The following is a 22,485-nucleotide window of genomic DNA, read 5'->3' as shown; positions in this document are numbered from 1 at the left end:
AGATAGTAAAAAGCTTCACTTGTGTATGGTTTAAAGTATTTGAGGTGTGCGAGTAACATGTATATTTGATATAGAATGTGCTAGTCTTCATTTACTTTCCTTTTACTACCAGCAAACCTTGGTACTGTAAGCCTAAAAGGTTCCTCCTATGTGCACAAGTGCATGCACAGGCACATACCCTCCTCCCCTCCTTGAATGGCCAAAAAGTTTGATCCTTGGCCTTGATACCAAAGCCTCAAATGGCCATCAACCAGAGACCGGGGTTGTGGAGCAGGAAGTTTGATTTGCTCATGCCACAAACTATCCCTTTTCTTTGAGTAAGTCATTTCACTGGCCAGACTTAATTCCCTTTTCAGCCTTCCACTCAGCTCTGGGTCAGGCCTCTGGCTTACCCCTGAGATCATGTTTGCTACCTCCGGAGGGAACAATCTGTCTTTCAGATCCCACCATCAGTAAATCTTGAAGAGCTCTGAGGGCTTGGGATTGCTGCACCTTATTCTCTCTCGAGAATCAGGACCTGAGGACAAGGGATTCAGGAGTCACAGTCCTGTGGGCACCTTTCCTGGAGACCCACTCCCTGATGTTGAGCACCCACTGGCTTTTAGTTGAAAGGGGTTTCCAAGGCTACAGAGTATATCTAAATCAAATTTTTATAGAATTCATTTATTAAAATACAGTGAAAGATCCTACTGTCAGGCACATGGGATGGCGATAAGAGACCTCAGCTCAAACCCTGCCTTCAACCACCACGGCTAATGAATCTCCCTCTCTGTATCCCCTCTCCCTGTGCCTTGGTTTCCTCACCTGTAAAATAAGGACAGGCTGCAGAGTAGTTGTAAATGAAATGATCCGTGCCTGTAGCATGTAGCATGTAGCATGCAGTAGGAGATAATGAAATGTTAAGCCCCGTAGTCTCCACAGTCAGCGAGTAACTATAACCAGAATTAGTTTTTATAAGTGTTCCATCAACCTCTAATTACACTTTCTTGGTACTCTGAATTTTCATAATGGATTTGTCTAAACAAAGAATCCTGGCAAGAACATGACTGCTTTTGACCTTCCTACATTTTTGGGCATGTCTGAATTCACATAAAAAGAGATCTCCCAAAGGCTAAAGGTACATAAGTCATAATTTATTTGTCTATAATATCTGTGTTCCAGAAAGCTCTGGAGAACTGACCAGAGAGGCAAGGGGAGCCCAGCTCACAATGTAGTACTTGGTTCTTATATTTGATTCCCCACCTAGCACAGACAGGCTGATTTCCTCACATATAAAACAGAAGGGATTACGAACCTTATGTCAGCCCAAGAGGCTACCAAAGGAAGATGTAGGAGTGTGCAGACCAACTCAGCACAGTCTTTTTCACTCAGATGTTTGGACAAGAATGAATTGCTGTGAAAGGCCTCTCCAAAGAAGCTTTGGTTCCCACCCCAACTCTCTTTATTTCTCCCCAATTCTCCCAAGAAAATATGAATAGACTGTCATAAGGCTGTATGTATGTCAGGACCACTATCTGCCTCAAAGAGAGCGCTATTATAATCGGTAATGGTTCTAATTACTGCTCCATGTTATGGATTAAAATTTTGTTAGCTCAGGTAAGGCTTTTTGCTTTGCTGATAAAGGTTATTCCATAAACAGAGTGAATGACACTGAGCCACTACTAAGATATTCAAGCATATATGATTCAGTCCTTTAGAATTAAAGCATATAACTCATTCAGCGATATTTTCTAAGCACTATCAGTGTGTAAGGCACTGTGGTTAAGTGTGGGGATAGATAGTCTCTGCTCTTAAGGAGACAAGGATAAAAACCCCTATTAAACCAATAAGACTCTCATGACTTGTCTACCTCTACGAAGGCATGTGTTCGAACATGTACGCATGAAGTCTGTCAATCAACTGTCATCAGAAGACAAGTTCCTCAAATACTGATCTCTGCCCCTACTTTGGTAACTCATTCCAGCAGACACTTAATACTGCTTATGGATAAATACAGATGGTCTGAGATGAATATTGCAGCAACGTAAGGAAAACTTCACCCACCTGTTAAGACATACCTTGTTGATCAGGCACTGTTTTATGTGTATGAGCGTGGATGAGAAGACCATTGTGAAGCCAAATCTTTCTATCTGTATTGTCTGCTCTGCTTGCCAGGCCCATTAAGGGCTCCTGGTTCTATCTTCCCGTATTCTGAATTTGAGGATACCTTTATTTATTCAAATGAAGGCACCCCAATTTTTCACTTCCAAAAACCAAATGGCCCTTCCCTGCCATTTTTATTTTCCTATAGCCTTTCTTTCATTTCATTGCCCAGCAGTCTGCAATGTGATGGAAACATTTAAAATAAGAAAGTAAGATTATGTGGACTGAATTTCCCTTTTGCCCTCCCAGTTCCATTTGGTGGATATGCTTTTATCAGCATGTGATAAATATTTCATATAGAAACTGTCACTTGGAATTTAATCTTCGCAGTTTCACTGAAACCACTGAAAAGCATTTGGGAAAATCAGACCTACATTACAACAAGTACCATATGCCAAGAGCCTGCAGATTAGCAAAGCCTCAGGAGTCAGCATGGAGGAGACCAGAGAACAGAACTGCCTGGAAGAGGGGCCAGTGGCTGCTCCCTCGCTGCACATGTAGAGATCTGAAACCAAACTGTACCACATCTCCATCATTTCAGCACTTGAGATTTTAAAAGATGTATGGGAAAAAAAAAACAAGCCGGAGCGTGGATGCAGCTACATTCATTGAACATTGACCATGGGCCGGGCACCATGCTGCATGCTTCACACACACATTTCTTTGTCTTCTCGCATCCCAACAAGGAGGTAACCAGAGAAATGAGTGCCACAGGAAGTCATTTCCCTAAGTTCATAAAGCTAGGGAGCGACAACCAGGATCTGAAACCACTCCTGACTCCCTGGTCCCGTGCCCTCATGTCTCTTTGTGGAGTAAGGAAATGTGAACACAGTTTAACAGCCTTGTTTCGTACAGTTGGAATTCACCTTATCGGACCAGCTTTTGTTTTCAGCTTAGTCTTGCAGAGCTAATAAATGTGCTAATTTCCAGAAGGAGTTCCTGGCTTCCTTTCTGGTAAAGGAGGTGGCCATGTCCTCAGCCAGAGCAGGATCTTTGAGGGTCCGAGTGCTGGTTACTGAAAGGGAACTCGAGCGGCCTTGCTGATTTTCAGAGGGTGTTGGCATGTGTCATCTCCCTTTGTATTCAGAAACGTGCTAACAATTATCAGAAGACTTCCAGTCAGAGGGGCCAAGGCTGCTTGGGCCAGGAGTAAGAGGCACAGCCTGGGCTAGCACTGGTCCTCCTGAGTTTCAGGCTAAAATCATCCTCTGTGTCTTCCTATCAAGCTATCTTGACACTATGAAGCATTAATGGAGTGCTTACTGTATCTATAAGGCCCTGGGAGCATCACAGTGAACAAGAAAATAACTTTGTCTCTTGGGGCGCCTAGGTGGCTCAGTCGGTTGAGCGACCGACTTCGGCTCAGGTAATGATCTGTCGGTTCATGAGTTCAAGCCCCGTGTCAGGCCCTGTGCTGATAGCTTGGAGCCTGGAGCGTGCTTCGGATTCTGTGCCCCCCTGTCTCTCCACCCACCCCTACTTGTGCTCTGTCTCTGTCTTTCAAAAATGAATAAACATAAAAAATAAAAAATAAAAAAAGAAAACAACCCCATCTCCCTGGAAGGTCAGAGGCTAAGGGCAGACAAGACTCACTAACATGCCATTGCAATGCCATGTCAATGCTGTGTGAGTCACACTTCAGTGCTCTGGTGGCTCAGAGGACAAGATTTGGGCAGGCAAGAAAGAAGGAGGAAGGGTATTCAAGGCCTTCCCGTGGGGAGCTGGTGAACGCAGAAAGGTGTTCACTGGGTGTGTGCTGTGTGCCTGTGCAGTGCTGGTCCAACAGCACCCTACCCCGCAAGGATCCTGCAATTTGGCTTCAGAGAGACTGAGCTGCACAGGCAGGATATAAAGTAGGACTGTCCATGGGACAGGCTCTGGAGGCACAGAAACAGGCAGGAGCAAGCAGTTTTCCTAACAGATCCAGAAACTGCCCAGAATAGAGGAGAGTGGTCAGTGTCTTGTAGGGAAACATGGACTCAGTTTTAAAACACATTTCCAGTAAGAAGAATACTTCAGTGTTACAAAAACACGGATAGCTATGCAGACAACTGCACACCTTAAACAGCAGCTGAGAGCGGAAAAACAAAGCAAAACACTGAGCTTGGCAATGCTCAGAACCTAGTTCAAAGCAAGGGGAACATTCCCTTTTGCCTTTTCTCCGGGTGTCCCCTTTCCCATCCCACTCTGGCTTGGAGGACCGTTGGGTCCCAGTGAAGAAAACCTCATTAGTACGTGAGGTACGTACAGTCTGTGAATGTACAGAACAGCGGGCTCTGTGCACAGTTCACAGGCCTCCTGACGTCACCATGACCCAGGTAACGTTGCTGCCATCACTGGGTATTAAAAGCTTTCACAAAGTACAGCCAAAGGGTTTTCTCGAATCGGCTCCACTGCTGAGGCTGACAACGAAGCACGAACATTACATAACCCAGCATTACGTAACCTAGCTACGCCCCCACACTCAACAAAACATGCTGTCTGTGAGCTCAGGGCAGTTCGGGTTTCTTTTTAAAGTCAATTCAGTAAACAGAGGAGGTCAGTGACATAACTCACCTTTGGTCAAAATCCCACATTCCCAGGGATGTTTCTGGGACCTACCAATCATTACCAACTAGTTTCAGGATCAGAGAATGTCCGGTGTGAGAGAGGCCTCAGAGGGTCATGGAGCACCTCCCTCCTCACTCACAGGGGGAGCTGCCTGCCCACTGACGGTGGGTGGGAGCAGACCCCAGGTCTGCTGGCTCCTGGGCCACCCAGCATTCAGTGACTGAGTTTTCACTGAGCTCCAGAGGCATGTCCAATTGCTCTGTGTAGGCAATTCTGGAATGTACTCACTTATTAGTGAGATGCAATAATCTGCTGAAAGAAACCCCAAGTCCAATCTCGACAAGGCAGTTAAACTTAGGATTCATAAACAAATTCTTATGCTGCTAGAGATCTTGGAAACCAATGTACCCAATTCCTTACTTTTTTACAGATGAGGCCTAAAGGGTCATGGACTTCCTGGTGATGCTACTGCTAATTTCTGAGACTGAGGAGAATCTTTGTGGCCTCTGGTTGGTGCTATTTTCACTGCAATAAGAAGTCGAGATGGGTGGGGAAAAGTATTTCTTAGGCTGTATGAAGGGGAAATGTTCGAGGAAAAGAAAAACATTTAAAATACTGATTTAATTGTGCACTATCATTACTGAATAAAACTAAGATTATTACAGTGCCACATCTTAGAGAATAGAGTCTTTTGATTATTTACCACGGACCAATTCATGATACGACAGCCTTCATTACCAGACTGGGGAAGAGAGAAAATTTCTGACGTGTTTGGCTTTGGTATTTTAAAAGCAAAGCAAGTACAAAACTAACATTAACTTCAGAATGGTATTCCTTTGCCTTTAGTAGAAAAATTGAATGATGGTAATATTTTAAGAGAAATTAAATAACATGACCAAGTCCAGAGGGCTAGTGAGTTAAGTGTTAGGATTTCAGTTTAGGTGTATGTTACTCAAAACCTCTTCTCTTGGCTACCATTCCTATTACATCTCTGCATAAAACAACAATAGTTTTTAACACTGAGAGATGTATAATGAGGAGGTATCTTTCCAACAGCACCAAGAATCTAGCCTTCATGTATATATACCAGTGAAACACATCAAATTTATAAAAATCCAACTGCAGATATCAAGTGCTCAGAAAGGAGTGCATTTTCTTATCCATACGCTGGGCGTGGGAGCACACTGGCTTCCCGCCACCAGAGAGGATGTGGTATAGAAACACAAACATAAATGGGGTGAATCCCTTGGACCCCCCCCCCCCCCCGCCGCCCCCTTCCTAGAAGGTGTGAAACTGTTCCTTAGTCATCTTGGGACAAGATCTTCTGCATAAGCATGGCTGAAATTAACTGATTACTTGAAAGGACAACCCCAGCGGCGAGGCATCAAAAGGTTTCCAGTGAAGGGCACTCGAGTGTTACTGCTTGTCAGGAAAAGCACATTTGGAGCTGCAACCTTCAGATCTACGGGGAAATTCTGAGCAAACACTTCTTAAATAAGGTGGCTGAACTTTAACATTTTCAGACTGTGGTTTCTGTATTTTTTTTTTTCTTTTGAAGGCAGAGAGAGAGAGAGAGAGATAGTTTTTTGAGAAATGATAAAGGAGATCAGCTCAGAGGGATAAACTATTCATGAGTCTACAGAAGAGAGACTGTTACCTTCTAATACAAATTCTAAATGAGCAATTAGAAAAGGAAACCTACATCTCGCCTTGTTTTCCTATCTCCCATGTCTTATTTGCTTCTGTAAAGATCAGACCACCCACAGTTTGATCTCTCTTCTAAGAACTGGCCAAAAAAGTGAGAAGACATGTGGGCCCACCATTCTCCTAATTGTGTGTTCTCAGGGAGTTATTCAAACACACTCAGTCTGAATTTCCTCATCTAACACATGAGGAAAACAGTATCTTTCTCACAAGGCCGCTGTGAGAAACTGAAACATGTTCTAAGGGCTTACTATGTAGTCTCAGTGCCTAAAGAGGACACAATGAACCACACTGACAACAAGCACACCTCATCACCACCACCACCACCACCCGCATCACCTTCATCAATATTCATATATAAAATCATCTTTTTACACATATGGTAAATTAGGCACATAAACAGCTACCCCAAGGTCCCATAGTAAGCTCCTCTGAGAGCTTAGATTGACAACTTCCACTTCTTGCCTAGAACATCAATGTACTTTCTGCTTCAGAGTTGATGGTATCTACTTCCACTTTAGATACTTTAGCAACAAAAATAGTTCTTTAGTGAATTCAAGAGTGAACAGCTCTCGTAGGCTCAATGGGAGAAGGATAATAATGAAACCCGTGCAAAGCTTTCTATAAATAGCGTTACTGCTGCCTTCTTCAGGAGCTCTTCTGCACACGTAAATATGAAAAAGAACAATTGCTGTATATGAAAAAATGCAGAGGTGGGATAGGCTTCTTCTAGAAAGAACATGGAATCTTGTTTTATGCATGTCAGCCTTGGAAGACTCAAGCAAATTTGCTGGGCAATCTCCATCAGAGAGGCATTTCTTCCACAGGAAAGCTAACTGTGGGAATACTATCGTCCCAGACTCAAGGATGTACTGGAATTTCCAGAAAATGCAGAGAAATTGGTTTCAATCCTTGTATGAAGAAGTCTTTTTTTTATAGCTGTAGAGGAACTATATACTGAACAGGCTGAAAAAAAAATGTCACATGTAGGCCAAGCTATAAAAGTAATCATCCCTTCTCATCTGACAGGGGGTTGGGGAATCTTTCATTCACATTGAAAGAATTCAGATATCCAAAAGATACAGGGTTCACTCAGGGGGCAATTGAGTCATTGTATATAAATTCATGTTGATTTCCAGAGGATTTTTATTGAAGTCCAAGATAGAGTACTTAAATCTCCTTTGCTTCTGACTGTTTTATTAGTTTTTAAATATGTAGATAGATCTTTTGATCTAATCTTAGTTGATCTATATAGACACAGGGGAAAGTATTGCTGGGGCACCCTATCAGAGTCCATATATTTCTGTTCTATTAAATGAACAAATAGGTATGATCTGGATTGAAGAGAAAAGGTTTGTCTCCCAAGAATCAAACTGAGAAAGAACTTCTACAAGGTTCTGATGGACTTCAAAATTCCATTCCCAACTCTGCCTCCAAAAAGCTCATAAAGTCAATTCATAATTACATGGCATATAGTGGGTGCTTGATAAATATCTAGGGAAAGAAACTGTGGGCACGGAATTACAAAATATACAGTGTCATTTGATTTATCTCACACATTGCGTTTCATGCAGCTGAGAAGCCACCCAGGGAGCAGGGAAAAGTCCAATCAAGAAGAAACTAGTATCAACATTAAGGTGGGGCTTGAGGAAAGCATTTTAATCCTTTTCTTGCCTATCAAGTTATCATATTATTGCTCTTGAATTGCTACTTAATTTTCTTTGAAAGAAAATGTTTTGTTCAGAGATATGCTCTAGTACTGGTGATGTATATTCTATCAGAAAGGAAGGCTAAGAGCAGAGGTGCTAGCGACATTAATAAAATAATTCAATTTTCTGACTTTCCTGTGGCAGAGAGGTTAGACCAAGAGAAGTTTTTGAAATTTATGATGGTATAAATACATAGCTGGCTTACAACTTTGCTTATCTATAGCCTAAACTCTAGTGAGTTAAGATCTTAGCAAAGATTGGTCAAGGAATGCAAAGCATAGAGTAGTTTACTAAAAAAAATATATCAGTAAGTTTCTGCAAATAAAGAAGGGGACAGATATTTATGTGAAATATTAGACCATGGAATTTTAGAACTGGAAGTAGGCTTAGAAATTGGACTATAATCTTCTGATTTTACAGATAAGAAACTGAAGGCTCACAGATATAAATCCACTTGTTCAAGCTTCAGACGACTTAAGCCTCCTAGGCTTAAATACCAATGTCTGAAGCATTTAATTTTATTTTTCCCAGTTAAGAAAAAAAAAATGGATGACTAGCTATAATTCTTTTGTTGGGGGTCAGGGGGTGGGGAGATATTTTTTATTATTTATGGTGAAAAAAAGCACCATAAAATTAACAATCCTGAACTTTATTTATTTACTTATTTATTTAGTAGGCTTCATGCCTAGCACAGAGCCCAATGCAGGGCTTGAGCTCATGACCCTGAGATCAAGACCTGAGCTGAGATCAAGAGTTAGACGCTCAATAGACTGAGCCACTCAGATGCCCCGAGATATCACTTCTAAGTTAAGTTTTAACTACTACATGGGGCACTAAAATGGATGTTGCAGTGACTGGTGGTGAAAGAAGACAGACATCGTTCATGAACTTCTCATTTCATGACATGCACACTAAAAATGTTATTGGTGGACATTTCTCTAGAACGGTCATGTAAAGACTAAACCATAAAATAGTAAACAAAAGTAAAAAAAAAATTGGTTTCAGAGACTCTCATCTATCACCACCCAAACGCCAATAAACTGGGCAAATTGCTTTTAGTGACTGACAAAGTAATTAGGTGCAAGCTAAGAAATGGTAAAAATGCTTCCTCTCACATAGAAATGCTGGCTACCAGTAAGATCAACCTCTTTCCTACTATTTTTAATGGCTGTATGGAGTCTGTTCTTAACTGCTTACCATTGAGATTTACTCTTTATGTTTTGAGGAGGGGGGCATGTGAGCGGGAGGAAGGGGCAGAGGGAGAGGGACAGAGAGAGGGAAAATCTTAAGCAGGCTCCATGCCCAGTGCAGAGCCCCATTCTGGGATCATGACCTGATCTGAAATCAAGAGTTGGATGCTCAACCAACTAAGCCACCCAGGCGCCCCTATAACTGCAGTTTCATACATTCATTACTTGAACCATTTTATTATAAAAAGCCCTAGTTTGGTGGGGCGTTGCTCCCCTGCTGGTCAGCTGCATCCCTGTTGCCAGCAGGGTCCAGCTTAGGACAGTGCTGGAGGTATCGTGGGTGCTGGTGGGAGGGGTGCTCTGACGGCAGCACCCACAGTTGGCAGATTTCGAGTTCAGGAGAGGTGTACCATTTCACTTTCCTACCAGCAACGTATGCAGTGATCTAGTTTCTCTGCATCCTCACCTGCCTCTGGTGTTCTCACTGTTTTTCATTTTAGCCAATCTGAATATGGTTCTAGTTTTAGGGGATCTGAACTACACTTGTTATTAGGCTTTCTTGGACAGCATAAAGTGGACACAAGCATGGTCTCCTGATACTCGTTTCATTTACAGAAGAGTGGCTGTAGTCTTGTGGCTCAGACTAAAATCCAAAAATTATAGAGATGTGGATACCCACTGTCTCTTGAAGCACTTTCTTGTTTATCTGTAATCAAGCCATTGGTTTCAATATGGATGACAGCTCATCCTGTAGAATCTGACTTGGCCATAGCTGGAATCCACCGGTTGCCGTCCACCTCTATGATACCACACCCACGACACCTCTCCTGTTGGTTCCGTGCTGCTTCAAAATACTAAGCTCATGTTTGAGATGCAGCCATCTCCCCCAATTCCTCCTGTCCATCCTGATGTGCATTTAAAAAAAACTGCCCTTTTATGATGTTCCTGATGTTCTCATCAAGCCCATGAGTTTAGCTCAAAGCAGTATTCAACGATTTCAAGAGAAGTTTTTATTTTTGTTCTGACACAAGTTAGAGAGAAATGCATATTCAGAGATTTTTTTTTTTTTTTTTGCCAGATAATAGGAGAGATTACAAAGTACAAGTTTAGCTGGGATTCTGCCTGGTAGAGAGAAGTTGCTTTCAAGAACAAAATCACCTCAATGGTCTATGTATAAAAGTGAATGGGAAGCCATTTCCTTTGCCTGGCTATGCATGACCACCTAAAAATAGGATTGAACACAAATACATCTTTAGTTGGGTTGTCTTCAGCTGTGCCAAATCAGATTTCCATTCTTGGGCATCAGAAATTGGAAAGAATTGGGGCATCTGGTTGGCTCAGTTAAGCAAGTGTCTGACTTCAGCTCAGGTCATGATCTCATGGTTTGTGAGTTCTGAGCCTCATGTCAGGCTCTGTGCTGACAGCTTGGGGCCTGGAACCTGCTTTGGATTCTGTGTCTCCCTCTCTCTCTGACCCTCCCTCAAGATAAATAAGTATTAAAAAAAAAGATATTGGAAAGAACTACTCCATGTCTGTATATCTTGTATTACAGCTCACATCGACCATGTCATTACAGAGACTAAAGATGAAAGATACTAGAAACCCTGATCATTTCAGAAAACTAATTAAAGAAAAACTTAACTGCAGCTCCTGATTGTGAAATTCCTTCAGGTATCCTTGAGGTGCCCTTTAAGGAAAATGAGGTCAACAATCCCATGCCACGCAGTGACTGGTACACATCTATAGTGTTTTGATGGTGCCCTTTATCTGCAAATGAATGAGAAGCCCGCTTGGATTTGTCCTGTGTGTGACAAAAAAGCTGCCCATGAAAGTCTAATTTTAGATGGGCTTTTTATGGGAATTCTCAATGACTGTTCTGATGTGGATGAGATCGGATTCCAAGAAGATGGTTCTTGGTGTCCAATGAGACAGAAGAAAAGAAGTGACGAAAGTATCCAGCAAGCATGTATAAAAATAAAAATTCCAAGTGTCTTCATAAGCCTTGTTCAGTGACTGTAGTCAGTGAGGTAACAGGAAGAAGGGGGATGTTACTGACCTAACACTAGAAAGCTTTCCCCAGGAAAAGGAAGCCCCTCTTGCCAACACAAAAGGCATCCTGATGTCAGAAGCACAAAGCAGCCCCAGCAAAGGGGTTCTCATGTCCCAGCCATCTTTTGTACGGGTGCCTAGTGTGACATTGGTTGACGCTGCTGTTATTTCGCCTTCACTAACAGACTGCTCAGTGCTATTCCACCATGTGCCAATATAAAGCATGTCATCAGATCTGCCAGGTCTGGATTTTTCTCCTCCTATTCCACTTGATCCCTAGTATTGTCCTCTTATCTTTTTGGAGAGTCTCACCTCACCTTTAACAGCAAGAGCACATCTGTCACCACTACCAGCCCCCATGAAAGCAATATTCATGTTAGTTCAACCAGCAGCTGACTGACACAGGGGCCATCACCAGCAGTGGAAGGAACATTCCTGACACTATCTCCTCACTGGACTAAAGGAAGACTCAGCCGATTCCAGGAGCCATTCATTGAAACTGCTCTTTCTTGGGTGGAAGGTTCTGTGGGAATGTGGGAAGCTTTTTTTTTTTTGAAAACAATTAACTTTGATATTTACTGAAACGTCAAATGGATTCTTTTGCTTTTGGAGAGATGAACACAGATGAATGAAGGATTTTTTCTTATTCATGCTGTACTCTAAGCATCAAATACATTCAGCCATCTCATCTTCTTGAGAAATGGATTTCAATTTCATAAGTTACTGGATGGATTCTATGAATCAGTTTAAAACTTTTTTGTTGTAAAAACAGCAATGAAGTTATATAAATATTCAGGTAAAGACTTTTTTCTAATGAAAAAAAGACATAATCAATGTTTCTAAACTGAAAGCAACTTTGTTTAACTGGATGTGAAGGAAAAATATATGTAAAAAAGTTGTTTGTCAAAAACCAAACCAAAGCAAACCAAGCCCCTCCCGCAAAGCCGTCACTGGCTTAAGAATGACTAATGTGGTATAAAATTGTTATCACTGGGGCGTTTGGGTGGCTCAGTTGGATGAACACAGAACTCGATTTTAGCTCAGGTCATGATCTTGGGGTCATGGGATTGAGCCCTGAACTGGGAGAGGGAGAGCTCCACACTCAGCATGGATTCTTTCTATCTCTTTCTCTCCCTCTGCCCCTCTCTCCTGCTTAAGCTCTCTCTAAAATGAAAAAAAAAAAAAAAAAAAATCCTTCCTTCAGGAAAGTATTAGAAAAAAAAATTGTTGTCACTGAAAAGCTGCTGGCAAGGCTGGTATGACTCCAGAACCTTGCTGTCACCCAGCATGTAAAATTACCTACCACAGCAACAAATACTTCATTGAAATGCTGAAGTTACACTTGAACCTCCTTTTGTGGGATGCATTCTTATCAGCGCATGTACAACCATCCCTGGTAGGGGAAGCAAACATTTGGATGTAAATTTAGTGCTAAATCTGCTAGCCTAGTTAAGGTGGTGGTTGGGAACCTCTCAATAGGGAATAGTTGTTCCTTTCCTAGAGATTGTGGTTTTACTTGGTTAACTGTGTAAGAAAAGAGTCAATCACAAACGCATGCGCACAAACACACACACACACATACACACCCCTTCTGTTATGTAGGTGTGTTGCTACCCGAGAACCTAGAGCCTGGTCTTCATGGTATGCATCATGGGATGCACTCTGATGAATAGTGAGAATGTTGCGTAGCTGGTTTCAAGAAAAAGTTGCTACACATTTAGGCTGTAGCTAAGAATTCCTAAAGTCACAACCTTAATTTGCATATCCAAGGAAATTTTGTCAACGTATACAAAGATTGGTCTGGCCTCCTTGCTGTAGTTATAGTTTCCCACCCTCGGCTGTTTCTTCCATGTCTCCTCTCACAGACATGTAGCTATTTAGCTGGGTATATAACAAAGGCGATAACTCTATTTCAGAATGTTTGGAAAATACTTTCACTATGACGACCACAAATCTCTATGAACTACACAGGGGAAGAAGGCCCCTTGGTGGTAGCAATGCTGCGGGTCTGGAGAGGGGTGACCTCAAGTAGCAAAGGTGTAGAGCATGGAAGCAGTGATACAAAATAAGGCTCTGGTTGTTCAAAATCCAAAGGGGCATGACAAACTATAATGAGTGGGAATGATTAACTGAGGGCTAATTCTAATCAGTGCCTTATCAAAAGGAATACCGTCAGAACAGCAAAATGGAAAAAAAGAACCAAGATGACCTTCTTGTTCTTATTCCTGATATGCAACATCTAAGGGGCCTTTTGTAACCTCTGAGGTAGAAAGTCCTTAGGTACTTCTTTGCTGTCCAGATTGTGTGAGACCTTTTTGCCCAACCCTACACATATATAGTTCATCTTTTGGGCATCCTTTTTGGCACCATCTGGCACATACACAGAAGGCCTCTCCAACTTTTTGATCCTGCTTGGGAAGCAGACAGGGAAGCTAGCGTTAGTGGGGGCTAGTCCAGAACCTGCTTTCAGCAGAGAGGAAATACTCATACAAGCTGCCAGGATCAATCTGTCTTTACAGGACCATTTTATATGGAAATAATGGGAATTTAAGAAAGGTAAAAGGATGCCTCTACTAGTTATGGGATATGAGATGATGCTTGTCTCTGGAAAGAGACTGGGGACTGATAGACTAGATTATAATTTTCAGGGGACAGTTGGTCCAAGAATGTCAAAGAAAGAACAAGTGTACGTCAGGTTTCTATTCAGTGGGCCATAATTATGGAGAGGGAGCAAAAGGAGTCTGACTTGGTCATAATGGAGGGAAAACAATCTGCCATGCCACTTCTTGAAATGAGAGTAATCCTCAGGAGTGGTGTGCAGGACTAATGAGAAATACTGATGCCAACTAGCACCCTCCAGGGTTGCCACAATGAGACGGGATCTCTGAGCGTTAAGGATACAAAAGAAGAAAGACCTCTGAGGAGATGCTAAGCTGGGTTGATGTCCTTAAATATCTGGGAACAAAACTGGGGAATGACTTAATCTTTATCCTTCAGTTTCTACTGACTTAGGAATTCATGTCCTTCAACTTCTGAGTCTGCTCTAAGCTCTAAGGCATCCAGCCTGCACCTTGGTTCTCTACCCAAAAAAGCCAGAAGAAAATCTTTGCTCAGAGACTTCTTTAAAACTTCACAGGGGCGCCTGGGTGGCGCAGTCGGTTAAGCGTCCGACTTCAGCCAGGTCACGATCTCGCGGTCCGTGAGTTCGAGCCCCGCGTCAGGCTCTGGGCTGATGGCTCAGAGCCTGGAGCCTGTTTCCGATTCTGTGTCTCCCTCTCTCTCTGACCCTCCCCCGTTCATGCTCTGTCTCTCTCTGTCCCAAAAATAAAATAAATGTTGAAAAAAAAAATTAAAAAAAAAACAAAAAACAAAAAACTTCACAATCGTATCATGTGTACAGCTGTATTGTTAGCATCACAGCTGACTGGAGGGAATGAAGAAGCATTGGCAGAAAGCAAGATCCACTGTAAAGACTGACTGGAAAGCAGGAAGAGGTAAACAGTGTCGAGAGAGGAGAGAAGTTGGATGGAGGGTTCCGCTTTGAGCACTGCCTTTAAGGATGTGTGTATGTAGCAGCTGGGAAGGTGGCCAGGGGCTTTCTTATCCATGGAAAAATGATGCTTAGATGGATATGCATCCTGGTGGATGGTCTTTGGGTCCAAGGATGCAAATGGAAGAGGGACCTGATAGAAGCATATTACCGCTCGTATCAGTTATGTCTCATTAGATTAGAGGTTAAGGGCCTCATTAGGTTTCCACCTTCCCTTTATGGTTCATTCTCTTTGAAGAAAGGTTCTGGGTAGCCAGCAAGACACCATGATTTTGGTGGCATAGACCCCTTGGCTGAGATGTGTGATCCCAGGGGCCAAACTCTTCACATATTCCTTTAGTCCACATAGGATTATTTTTTTATTTTATTTTTTTAAAGTTTATTTATTTATTTTGAGAGTATACGAATAGGAGAAGGAGAGAGAGAGAGAGAGAGAGAGAGAGAGAGAGAGAGAGAGAGAGAGGATCCCAAGCAGGCTCTGCACTGACAGTGCCGGGCTCGAGCCCATGAACCATGAAACCATGACCTGAGTTGAAATCAAGAGTTGGATGCTTAACTGACTGAGCCACCCAAGCACCCTCCACAGAGGATTATTAAGAGTTTTTCTAGATACTCCTGATAACAAAGTACAATCTATGTGCCAGTATGTTCCCAAGGGCTTCACATATATTATTTGATGCTCACCATACCCATGAAGTTGAGCCTGTTCTCATCTGAATTTTACATTAGGCACCAAGAGGTTAAAAATGTGGTTCAAGATCACATAGTTAGTAGCCTGAGTCGGGACTTGAACACAGGCAGGCTGGACCCAGAGCCTGTGTTCCTGCAATTAGGCATTGGTGACCATGACAGGGGAGATCCCTACCCTCACAGAAGAGGAGAAAACAGACAAGGCAATAAGGAATGTTATTTTCAGGACTGATAGACGCCATAAGGAAAACGAAAGCAGGATAAGGGACAGAATGACAGAAGGAAGGTTATTTTAGACAGTGTGGTCAGGACAGGCTTCTGTGAGAAGGTGAAATTGGAGTAAAAATCTGAGTGAAAAGGGGAATCGAGCAGTGGGAAGGTCTGGGGAGAGAGTATTCCAGGCAGAAGGTACAAAGCCTCTGCAACGGGAACAAGCCGGGGGTGTTTTGGGGACATCAAGATGGTATCTGAAATAGTGTGAGGGAGACGTAGGCAATGGAGGGCCTTTGAGGACTTCTTAAGCACTTCAGATTTTATTGCCATGGTGCTATGAAGCCTCTGGAGGGTTTTGAGCAGGGGTATAACCTGCTCTAATTTTCCTTTTAAAAAAAGATCACTCTGGCAGTGTGTGGAGAATAGATCATTCAGGCGAGGGAAATCAGGGAGGCAAGCTAGACAGCTATTATAGCAGCTGGTGTGAAGAAAATACAGACACTGCTTTATTTTGGGCCTTTAGGCCAAGGTCAACTCATATCAGCTTTCAGCGAGGTAGCTAGAGGAGTCAGTAACATTAACATCTCATAAGCTAACCATGGTAAATTCCTGGATTCAGGAATACTCTTGACAAGACAGGGAAGTGAACAGAAACGTTGTTGACTTATAAATGGCTAATGAGTTCTCTAATGGAATAGGAATGCTTTCATTTGTCAGAACCATTCTGAGCATGAGCAGAGTCTTCAGGGATAACATAATTTTAGGCAGCACAAGTCCCCCAAGGTCAAGGAAGGTGCACTTGCCAGGCTGTCCTAGGGAGGGCGCCCTGGCCCAGCACATGTCCCATGACTGCAGAGTTGGAGTCTGTTTTGAGCATGGATTTACTGGGGATGTGTGATGAGAGCTAGTCTAGTCTTTCGGTTCTTGAAAGGTGGTTTTAGCATTTCAAAACAGGAGAAGACACAGACAATTACATAACAGAAGAAATAGTGGCACAGAGTACTTACAGGCACCTTTTCTAAGCAGTTTCTACTCTGTGCAACTTTACACAGAAAGATGAAGCCAGCCTGTTTGGGAGACGCTTGCCAACTTCCACATAAGAAAGTGCCAAAGAATTGAATCTCTCTGAGTTTATGTGAAATAAGGACTCAGGCTGCTTGCTTTTCCAAGTTCCAGTGCTAAAGGATCCCATAAAATTCAGCCACTGATGTCTAGGAAATGCCATTGTCCTAGAGTTTTCAAAATGACAACTCTTTTACCTGCCACTATCAGAGTGCATGCAAATGTGCAGATCAGTTTCTTTTTCTGACTCCTATTATCTTTTCGTGCCCTTCCTTAAAGATCATTTCCTAGGCTTGTCCAGATGTGCCCAAGTTATTCTGTTGCTAGATAACTGTAGAACTCAAGAAGGGTTATCAGATCTGAAAGGTTATTCTAGAAGGGACTGTTTCATCAGATTGCAAGACTTTCAAATGTGACATAAAAAGAAAACTACAGTGCATACTATAGCTTCTTCTTTTTTTTCTTTTTTGAATTCTGTTTAGAGCCAAGCATGAAGAAGGGTTAGGGATGTGTATATGTATGTCATATATTGTGATATGACATGCTGTCAGCCAAGGTGGTATCTCCTGATGATGCTAAACAAGTCCTTTCCAACAGAATAGAAGTTCCTCAAAAAAATTAAAAACAGGACTACCCTATAACCCAGCAATTGCACTACTAGGTATTTATCCAAAGGATACAAAAATACTGATTTGAAGGGGCACATGCACCCCAGTGTTTATAGCAACACTATTGACAACAGCCACCATTATGGAAAGAGCCCAAATCTCCATTGACTGATGAATGAATAAAGAAAATGTGGTACACGTACACACACACACACACACACACACACACACACACTGGAATATTACTCGGCAATGAAATAGAATGAAATCTTGCCATTTCCAACAATGTGGATGGAACTGGAGGGTATTATGCTACGCAAAATTAGTCAGAGAAAGACAAGTATCATTTCACTCATATGTGGAATTTAAGAAACAAAACAGATGGACACGGGGGAGGGGAAGGAAAAGTAAGATAAAAAGAGAGGGGGAGACAAACCACCAGAGACTCTTAAATACAGAAAACAGAGGGTTGCTGGTGGGGTGCTGAGTGGGGGATGGGCTAAATGGGCAATGGGCATGAAGGAGGGCACTTGTTGGGATGAGCACTGGGTGTTACATGTTAGTGATGAATCACTAAATTCTACTTCTGAAATCATTATTACACTACATGTTAACTAACTTGGATTTAAATAAACAAAACAAAATAAAACAAAACAAGCCCTTGCGCCTGGGTGGCGCAGTCGGTTAAGCGTCCGACTTCAGCCAGGTCACGATCTCGCGGTCCGTGAGTTCGAGCCCCGCGTCGGGCTCTGGGCTGATGGCTCAGAGCCTGGAGCCTGTTTCCGATTCTGTGTCTCCCTCTCTCTCTGCCCCTCCCCCGTTCATGCTCTGTCTCTCTCTGTCCCAAAAATAAATAAACGTTGAAACAAAAAAAAAATTAAAAAAAAAAAAATCTCCCGATTCTTTAAAAAAAAAAAAAAAACAAAAAAAAAAACAAAACAAGCCCTTTCCATAACACTACGCAGAACCTAGGGAAATGATAAGGGGTTTCCCTTCCATACTTTATAAACAAATTTACTGCAAGTAAGACAGATGAACAGAAGCAGAAATGGAGCTAATGGTGTGTATTGTTAAATCAAAGAAAAATAGTGAAAAGGATGATTTTTTTAGAGAGTGAGAAAACCAACTGATAGCAGGCTGCTTGGCCTTTGGCTCTTTAATTAATTTTGCAGGAAGAGGGACAAATGACACTACCCAGGAGACCATGCTGCTACAGATGCCCCACTCCACCTCATGAGAAGGAGAAAAGCAAGCACAAATCAGTGTGATCCCTGGCACCTCTACACGATGAAGACAAAAACACCTTCCAGGGTCTGTTATGGGCTCACTAGCTAAGCAGCTGTGCTTTACACCATTTGCACCTGCAGATACACCTTCCATGTGGCAACGACTCACCAGGATGGTGTCTTCAAGAAAAGGGCAACATCACCTTGAATTACGATTTTAAAATACAAGGAAAAGCAGAATATATTTATGTTCTTTGACATATGTCAACGCATAAATGTGTAAATATATCTTACAAAGAGACAAAATTTTTAAAACGTTTCCCATGTTTAAAGGATCAACCTTGAGTGAGCTATGAGAACGCAGCTTCCCAGAAGGATGCGTCCCCTGGAAATTCTGGAAAGCTGATATTTTCCTTTAGGTTCTTCTTGAGTTCAGTAATGTGATAGGTCATCTTTCTGTGTCTATATGAGTAAAAAGAACAGAGTTTCATGGCCCTGTGGTATAAATCATAAACACCGAAAGCAGTGATGTCCAATTAGGAAGGAGATGTCAAAGCTTACAGCACTTAATGAAAGACAGGACATCATTGAACCATCTTACCTGTCGACGAATTATCTCAAGGTCTCTTTTGGCTTTATTCACTAAGGTTTGAATTTCTACAGGATCCTTTACATTCTTATTTTCTCTGAAGGCATCTCTTATCCTCCTGACAGCATAAGTTCTAAATGAATTCAGGGGAAAAAAAAAAAAGAAAAGGTGTCAGCGGTCTGAAGCTATGCTTTCATATAAAATCAAAAGCTCTTCCTGATGAATTAACTGTCTGTACTCCCCTGTGGATAATCCACTTATATCTTTGCTCTTGGGACAGACCCATCTATTACTATTCTGGGATGACTAAACAAACAGATTAGGGAAATAAATCTAGCGCAAACAAATCACATATAAATGGCAAACTGCTACGGAACTGCTCCTTAGATTACTGGGTCTTTAGTTATTCACGTCTGCATTCTCTCCGTTAACGTGGATAATTGAAACTTTAATGCACAGAGACAAAGCAAGAATTAAAAGAGGTGAAATGATGCACTACACATTCATGCACTGAGACAGTTATGACCTATGCTTAACTTGGTTGGGTCAGCTTTCTAATCTTGTCCCCTGTTTTAGCTGTTTGTTCCTTTCATGGAACATAACATATAAGGATCCACATTGGGACCCTACCACAGTTGAGGGTGGAGAGGACACCAAAATGCTTTCTTCCATCTTTAAAGTGCATAGATATGCATATACATGCACACACAAACACCCTCTCCCCTTCAATATAAATTACATGCAGCACAGGACGGCAGTTCAAAAGCACGGCTTTCAAATCACACAAGCTTAACATAAGCCTGTGTTTCCTCATCTGTCAAATGGGCATAGTACCACCTATTTCTCAGGGCTGCTGGGAGGATTCAGCTTAAATAATTTATGTCTGGAATTTGGCACAGAGATGGGTACATAGGAAGACCCAAAAACTGAAAGCTCTTTTTTTTAAAAGTTTGTTTGTTTGTTTGTTTGTTTGTTTGTTTATTTATTTATTTATTTATTTATTTAGCGCAGGGGGACGGACAGAGAGAGAGGGAGAGAGAGAGAGAAAATCCCAAGTGGGCTCCCCAGTGTCACGATGGAGACTGATGTGGGGGATCGATCCTACGACCTTGGGATCATGACCTGAGCTGAAACGAAGAGTTGGATGGTTAACTGAGCCACCCAGGCACCCCGAAAATTCTTCTTAATACCTTAATGCATTAGTCTTCTGCTCTCCTCACGTCACAAGCTCACTTTCATCCTGCATCCTCAGAGTCATACCAAGGTGTGTGTACAGAAGGCAGAATGGTCTGGATAATCAAGAGTCCTTAACCTGATGTACCCCACATGCAGATAGTAACGGCCTTAACCCATGTCTGTCTCATCTACAACAGCCTGAAGACAAGAGACTAAGGAGAAAGAGTCCAAGTCAGGCACATCAGATACCATTTTCTCTAGCCTTTTAATGGTATCAGATGGCTTTGCTTTTAACTTTAAACACCAGCTGAAGAATCCATGTGAAACTATTAGTAACATCTGCACATAGAGGCAAAGAAATGAGAGAAGGGAAATATTTCTTAGTGCTTTGGGAGATGGATATAATTTACTGGGAAAACTTGTTTTAGAGAAGACTAATTTGGTTTTAGATCAACTTTTCTAAAATAAAAAGACATTTTAAATTAAGAATGCAAATATCAGGTTTTAAAAACAAAAGTAAAATGAAATCTTGTAACGTTAAGAATCGTAAAGGCAAGGGGCACCTGGATGGCTCAGTTGACTGAGCATCTGACTCTTGATTTTGGCTCAGTTCATGATCCTAGGATTGTGATATCAAGCCCTGCGTTGGGCTTTGAGCTGACAGTGCAGAGCCTGCTAGGTATTCTCTCTCTCCCTCTGTCTCTGCCCTTCCTCCCCTCAAAATAAATAAACTTAAAAAAAAAAAAAGAATTGTAAAGGCAAAAAGCAGACAGTTTAGGAACTTACATTTCTAGGAGGTAAGGCACTGGGGAGACTTTCATCTGAGACCTTTGCAGACCAGCTGGAATATTTGCAGAGACCCTCCTGGGTGCTCAGGATCCATCTTGGGGCAACAATGGAAATGGAATCCCTGAACTAGCAGTCACTACGTAATGAAGGTCTCCTTCACTTGCAAAGGCACAGGAAAGGATTTTTACTAATAGACTATGTTAGATATTCTCCTCCTGTGTAGCTGCTAATCTAACAAAATTTTAGATAGTACAGAGGTAAGCTAAAAGCAATTTCTCGTGCACTGTCTTGCACAGCATGATGGTTATTAACACAACCACAACATCACTGCTCATCCTCACACCCATACACTCTTCAAAACAGTTTCCTTGTTGTGGTGATGGGACCCGAGTGGACACCACAATTTAATTCTAATATTCTGTTCTATATGTAGAACTGGTTTTAGAACAGGAATTTACCCCAGGGAGTCATCCATTGTTTTAATTCTTCACTCAGGATGCTTCATGGGCTTTTCGGAAAAAATGTACTGGGCAAGAGTAGTCATTACTAAATTCATTTTTCTAAAAGCTAGTGACCAGCTCACAATAGCTAGCAAAAAAGGAGTATGGCCTGGAATGGAAAGTCTGAAGTTCTTCCTAAGTTTAAAGAAATCAGAAAATAACTTATGGCACTCTACAATTGTATCATTTGGGCTCATGATCTGGTCTTCTACATATTCTGCTGTGCATTCTTGTTGTCTCCCCAAATCCCCAGTCCATACTTAATGGAATAAAGTTCTAGAGTTTGAATTAAATGTGTCTAAAGCAATCAAAAGTTGTTCAAAATCTGAATGCACCTTTAACATATACATGGTTCCCTCTTCTTTCCTGTTCTTCCTCTTCCTCCACTGTCTTCGTCTGCCCTAACAGAAGACATTGCACAGGCTTGGAACCATGCAAGTAACATGACTATTACTTCATGAGCAATTTTTCAGTTTTATGAATTATTTCCAATGATCACAACTTTTTGAAGGTAATCACAAATCTGCCTGAATCTTCAAATTTCATAGGAGAGGGCTAACCAACCATCAATTATTTCATTTCTGTCCCTGCCTCGTTTTTATCCTTTGCATTTTTTTCTACCACTATTAAGGTAAACCATTTATCCTTGAACACGTTCTGGCTATTGGCCTCTCAATCATATCACTGAGCAAGAACATTTCAAAGAAAGATGTGCAGACGCTGCTGTGAAAATGGCAG

The 22,485-nt window shown here is 41.9% G+C and overlaps 1 protein-coding gene and 1 pseudogene across 4 annotated transcripts in view; one reads left to right on the top strand and one right to left on the bottom strand.

The window, feature by feature from the left end:
• The window catches only part of LYRM4 (LYR motif containing 4), a 173,825-nt gene that overhangs the window by 108,535 nt on the left and 42,805 nt on the right, over positions 1–22,485 (bottom strand). For all 4 annotated transcript variants that reach the window (XR_015251093.1, XR_015251094.1, XM_086706392.1 and 1 more), the window contains exon 2: positions 19,295–19,415. Coding sequence is in view for 2 of the 4 variants with exons in the window: in XM_086706392.1 (XP_086562518.1) it covers positions 19,295–19,415 (121 nt within the window). In the remaining 2 variants the exon portion in view is untranslated. The remainder of the gene's footprint in view (positions 1–19,294; positions 19,416–22,485) is intronic.
• LOC112853767 (E3 SUMO-protein ligase PIAS2-like) lies at positions 10,143–11,805 on the top strand (annotated as a pseudogene).

This window comes from Puma concolor, chromosome B2 (assembly GCF_028749965.1).
Source record: "Puma concolor isolate L17-30 chromosome B2, mPumCon1.1.hap2, whole genome shotgun sequence".
Lineage (NCBI taxonomy): Eukaryota > Metazoa > Chordata > Mammalia > Carnivora > Felidae > Puma > Puma concolor.
The sequence above is the reverse complement of the archived record's forward strand: the minus strand, read 5'-3'. Positions and strand labels throughout refer to the sequence as shown.